A 6000-nucleotide genomic window follows, 5' to 3' on the forward strand; every position below is an offset into this window, starting at 1 on the left:
GGTCGGAGTCGGGCGCACCTGCGGGCCCTCGGCCGCCCCCCGCGCCCGCCCGCCCGGCCCCGCCCGCTCCCCCTCCCGCCGCCGCGTGGGGCGCGGGGGGCGTCCCGGAGGGCGCGGCGCTCGCGACCCCCCGGGAACGGGCGTCCGGTCACCTCCCCCTACGCCCCCCGGGCCGGGCTCTCCCCGCCCCCGGCCCCCCGCCCTGGCGACCCCGCGGCCCCGGGTCCCCCCCTCCCGGAGGGGCCCGTTCCACCTGCCGCGGGGCGCCGGCTCCCGGGGCAGCCCGCGCCCGCCCGGCCGCGCGCACTCAACTCTTGACTTTGCCGAAGGTGCCGACGCCCAGCGTGTCCCCCAGGACGTAGTGGCCGATCTTGACCCGCCCGTCGTGCTTCTGCTTCTCTGCCATCTTCGGCGCGCGCTCCCCGCCGCCCGGCGCCCGCGCCGCCGCCGCTACCCACAGTGCAGCGGGCCGCGGGGGGGCGGGCGCCGGCCGCCGCGACAGGTGTGCGGCCCGGGCCGCGGCGGGGGGTGCGGGGGGTGCGGGGACCCGCCCCCGCCCCGGGGAAGCCCGGACCCCCCCTCCCGAGCCCGGCGGCGGCACCCCGACTGCCCGCCCAGGGAGGGGTGGGGGGCCCACGGAGCCGCGCGCGAGCCCCCGCCGGGGAAGCGGGACACGGCGTGAGGGCTTAGAAACGCTCAGGGAGGCGAGATCCAGGCAGGAGAAAATCTAGGGTGGGTGGGTGGCGATTCTCATTCTCTCTCTCTTTCCCTCTCTCTCCCTCCTCCCTCCCTCTCCCTTCTTTCCCTCTCCCCCTCTCTCTCTTGCTTCCTCCCCCTCCTCCCTTTCCCCCCTCTCTCCCTCCCTTCCCCTTCTCTCCCTCTCTCCCCCTCTCCTCCCTCCCTCTTGCCCTCCTTCTGCCTCTCTCTCCCCCTCCCTCCTCTCCCCTCCCTCTCTCCCTCTCCCTTTCTCCCTCCTCTCCCCCCTTTCTCTCCCTCACCCTCCTTCTCTCTCCCTCCCTCTGTCCCTCCCTCTCCCCCTTCTTCTCCCTCACCCTCCCCCCTCTCTCTATACCCTCTCCCACCTGCCTCCTTCTCTCTCTCCATGCATCTGGGTGATGATTCTCTCTCTCTCTCTCTCTCTCTCTCTCTCTCTCTCTCTCTGTCTATCTGTCTCTCTCTGTCTCTGTCTCTGTCTCTGTCTCTGTCTCTCTCTCTCTCTCTCTCTCTCTCTCTCTCTCTCTCTCCTCTCTCTGTCTGTCTGTGTCTCTGACTCTCTGTCTCTGTCTGTCTCTCTTTCTCCTCCCCCCTCCCCCAACCAGCCTCCTTCCTTCTCTCTCTGTCCTCCATATTGTACTGTTCCCCAGCCTCGCCTGCCTTCCAGGGCCTAAGAATTGTTCACTGCCCGGATGGGTGGCATCAATGTGTGCATGTCTTCAGATGGGAGAACTCTTTGCTTTCTTGGGGCTAGATGTGGAACCCAGGGCCTCACACTTGCAGGCCAAGTGCTCCATGCCGCACCGGGTCCAGGTTCCCCTTGTGAATCTTTTTAAAAATATTTTAACTAACGTGGGACAGTAGTTTCCAGATCCTTTTCATCCAACAGGAAGTCATTTACCACAATTTATCAGTGAGAGCTGTGTTGATCAGAATGAACAGCTCATAACAGAAGTTTGTTTTCTGAGAGGTGGTAAATATCCAAATGGCAAACATGCGGCCACTCTACTGTGACACCAAGTCTGAGGAGAGATGATCCGCAGCTTATAAAATGTGGGTATCACAGCTGTTGAACAGAGGCTATTTTTGTTCATTCTTGGGATCGTCTTTCTTGCTGACAAGTATCATTTAAACACTACCTAGCTGGCAATTTGGAGAAGATACCCGGTTATTTTGGATACTCAACCTTTTGGATAAGGGTCATTCCTTCAGCATTCAAGTAAAAAAAACAAAATACCTATTCTGCTTTTGAGATTTAAGAAGACTATCTCTTGCTCTCATGTGCCATTGAAAGATGGCGAAACCTTAATTACTTTCTTGAAGCTACATGCATGCAGGCTATAATAAAGATTTTAAAGCATTTTGTAAAAAAGAAAAATAAAACACATTTTGTATTGTCTTAACTCTGATTATTACCACTTAAATTGTATGCTTCATAACTATGATCCTTACCTACAAACCATTTAATGTGGCTTTATTATTATGCCTAACAAGTATATGCTACTTTGGAGGTTTAAAAAATTTCATTTAAACGCAAGGCTCTCATTTCACTCTCATAAAAGAAACTTATTATTCCCATTTTATAGACGATACAACTTTGGGCTTTCCCTTTTTAATTTGCCTGAGGCTAATCAGCTCTTGGCAGAGTCATTACTCAGACCCAGTTGCAACTTGCCCCATTGCCTTTCTACTGCCAACAAAAGCCAAATACAATAAGGAAGGTATTCTAAGAATGTTTAAAATGGTCACAGTGATACCTCCTATGCTTTTATTGTTTTTAGGGAAAGTCAACAGTGTGTGGCCTATCCATGTTTTTAACTGCTTTCCCAACTTTGATTTAGAAGGATGGTGGACTGCTTAGTGGATCAGAAGGATAAGATAAACCCTTTGGGTTGGCTAAACATATCAGATAACTTGACCAGCAGACCTATATCCTAAGGGCTATGCCCCCTGGGGCTCTCACTTCCCAAAATGCTTTGGTACAATATCCCCTCACCAGATTATTTCCCAAAATTATCCTCAGGCAGTTTATTCCGCTTTGAACTCTGGTCAGGCTTTACCTTTTCTACTCCTGGGCCTTTGGGGTTTGAATACTTTGAGCATTCTAACAGGATCTGAAAAGACGGGTGGAGTACCACTAACCTGATCCCTTACTACAGGTTGGTTTTGTTTGATTTGAGTTCAGGGAGTCACACCCAGCAGTGCTCGGGGCTAACTCTTGGCTCTGCACTCAGGGATCACACCTGGCAGAGCTCTGGAGAACCCTAGCAAGCTCCTTATCCACTGTACTATCTCCTGCTGCCCCCCCACCACCACCCCCTTACTATAGATTATACTGGTAGCATCAGTAACCAGTCCCTGCAGGTCTGAGGCCTACTCACTCTCCTCACCAACTCATTCCAAATTGCATTTTCATCTCCTCCACAGTTCCCTGCCCTGCACTTACCCGCCCTCCTTCCGCCCTCCTCAGCTTGCTTCCCTGGCTCTTATAACCTGCTATCCATTTTGCTGGAGTAGCCTGTCTCTCCCGATTCCAACACAAGCTTACACGATACTTTTTTCTTCTGTTTTGTTCCTTGATCAGTCCTTAGCATTCAGAGTGACCGCTAAGCATAAGCCAGAAAAATAGCACAGAGGGTAAGGTATAATTTTCTTGCATCCAACACCTCACATGGTCCCCTGCACCCCACAGGAGTGACCTCTGAGCCTAGAGCCAGGAATAAACCCTGAATACAGACTGGTGTGGCATAAAACACAGCAATAACAACAGCAACAAAAACCCAAAACACAAAAACAATAGTATCACTTGTATCACTTGTCATCCTGTTGATCTTCGATTTGCTTGAGAGGGCGCTAGTAATGTCTCCATTCGTCCCTGTCGCGTGCTAGTGTAGCCCAATGGTATCTGCTTGCTCCAGGAACACAAAGAGCCTCAAACCACTCGTTCTGGGTTTTGACAAAGAAGTCTGACCATCTCGTAGGTGGGCGGCCACACAGTCTTTTGATGTCCCGTGGAATCCAGTTGGTTACAGCTCTAGTCCAGCCGTCATCTCAAAATCACATTACTTGTCCAGCCCTTCTGATTTTCGATGCCTTGGCAAATGAAGGGCTGGAGCTATAGCGCAACAGGTAGGGCGTTCACCTTGCACTTGGCTGACCCAGGTTCGATTCCTCCCCCCTCTTGGTGAGCCCGACAAGCTACCGAGAGTACCTCGCCCACGCAGCAGAGCCTGGCAAGCTACCCATGGCGTATTCGATCTGCCAAAAACAGTAACAAGTCTCACAATGGTGCCTGCTCAAGCAAATCAATGAGCAATGGGATGACAGTGACAGTGACAGTGATAGTGGCAAATGAGACAGCATCTCTAATTCTTGATTGTCAATGAAGGTCAGAAACCTGGATTCTTTCTCTCACTACAGTGAAATGTGATGTTTCAGTCATAGCTCTTTCAATTCCTCTTTGGGATACCCGAATAGTGTTCTTATCCTGTTTGTGTAGGGTCCAGGTCTCTGAAGCATATGTTAGGGCAGAAAGAACGGTGGAGTTGAAAAGATTTGCCCAGAGCCGGAGGTTCTTCATCCTCTTAACAACTTCTTCAATGCTCTTGAAGGCGTTCCATGCTGCTCTCTTCCTCCTGCGTAGTTCTGGCGCCAAGTCATTCCTCATGTTGAGTTCTCGACCCAGGTACACATAGCTGCTGCATTCAGACATGTTTGTTCCATGGAGAGCAAATGGAACGTCAGGGACTAGTTAATTTTTCATGAACAATGTCTTGGTGAGATTCAGCTGCAGTCTGACCTTTTCACATTCGTGGTTGAAGTCGTCCAGCTAATGTTTGGTGTTATGAGAACAATGTCATCAGTGAAGCAGAGGTGGTGTAGTTGCCAAGTGTCTATCTTCACTCCCATTCCTTCCCATTCCAGTCATTGTATGATGTTCTTGAAGGTGGCACTGAAGAGTTTTGGTGAAATGCTATCACCCTGCCGAACCCCTCTCTTTACATTGATGATTACTTCCTTGTAAAATGGTGAGATCCTGGTGGTGAATCCGTAATACAGCTCTCGGAGGATCTTGTACTGAGTTTGAATGCCCAGTTTGACTAGGGCTTTGATGACTGCTTCAGGCTCAACAGAATCAAAGGTCTTCTTTAAATCAATTAACATTAGACAGAGCGGCATCTTAAGCTCTCACAAAACTTCAATGAGCTTGGTCACTGTGTGGATATGGTCGATCATGCTGAATCCTTTTCAGAACCTGACTTGCTCTCATGGTTGTCCTTCATCTAGTATTCTGCCTATTCTATTCAGGATGACTCAAGTGAACAACTTGTAGACGATTGACAACAGGCAGATTGGGTGATAGTTGCCGATGTCGTGGATGTCTCCCTTCTTGTACAATAGAACGGTCCTACTGGTTTTCCATTGGGATGAAACCTTGCATTTGGACAGGTAGCATGTGAAGAGCTGAGCCAGAATATTGACAAGTACTGGTGGCAGATTCTTCAGTTGTTCTGGTCTGACATTGTTTGGACCGGGTGCTGTACATTGATTATACCGGTGCCGGTATAATCTTTACCGACAAAATGGCATGTCGGATTTCAGAAGGGAGAACATTGGGAATAACAACATCCTGCGGAATTTGGTATGTGGGCAGGTAGATGTGGCTATTGAAGAGATCCAAGTAGAAGTCATGAATAATCCTCTTCATTGCCCTTCTGAAAGTTATAATAGATCCATCAGGACGTCGGAGGGCAGTCATCTTGGTCTTGTAGTTTGCGAAGGACAGGTGAGCATTGTGAATATTTTTCCTGGCTTCTGCTGCATCAGCCAACACTGCTGCTCTTCTCTCTTTGAGGTCTTCCTTTATCACTTCTCTGCACAGCTTTGCAAGCTCAGACGTTATCTTGTGGTTGCCTAAGGCTCATGCCAAACCACATTGGCGAATGAGCTCTAGAGTTTCTGAAGACAGGCATCTCTTTGTGACTTTCCCACTCTTGGCACTCTTCACACAGTCATGGAGGTGCTGAACCAATCAATCGTATTCCTTGTTGATGTTGTCAATGATGGCATCTTCCCATGTTGCCGCAATAGTGCCAAAGAGCTCCCAATTGGTGGTCATTCTGGGAGTTCTCTTCTTAAACTTAAACTTGGCAGTTCTTTCTCCCCGTTCTGTGAAGTAGAATTTTGCATGAAGGAGACGGTGGTCCTATCCCATTTGGAATTTTGGGATAACAGTGACATCGGTCAGGCAAAACCATTGATTGAATATGATATGGTCAATTTCAT

At 50.4% G+C, this 6000-nt stretch overlaps 1 protein-coding gene across 2 annotated transcripts in view; it reads right to left on the reverse strand.

The window, feature by feature from the left end:
• The window catches only part of PRKAA2 (protein kinase AMP-activated catalytic subunit alpha 2), a 55345-nt gene extending 54878 nt beyond the window's left edge, over positions 1-467 (reverse strand). Inside the window, exon 1 of one of the 2 annotated variants that reach the window (XM_055140614.1) lies at positions 313-467. In XM_055140614.1, coding sequence (XP_054996589.1) covers positions 313-406 — 94 coding nt within the window. In that variant the 5' untranslated portion in view covers positions 407-467. The remainder of the gene's footprint in view (positions 1-312) is intronic. The other variant, XM_055140616.1, reaches the window with a different exon arrangement.
• Positions 468-6000: the final 5533 nt, after the last annotated feature.

The sequence above is a fragment of the Sorex araneus genome, chromosome 5, assembly GCF_027595985.1.
Source record: "Sorex araneus isolate mSorAra2 chromosome 5, mSorAra2.pri, whole genome shotgun sequence".
Lineage (NCBI taxonomy): Eukaryota > Metazoa > Chordata > Mammalia > Eulipotyphla > Soricidae > Sorex > Sorex araneus.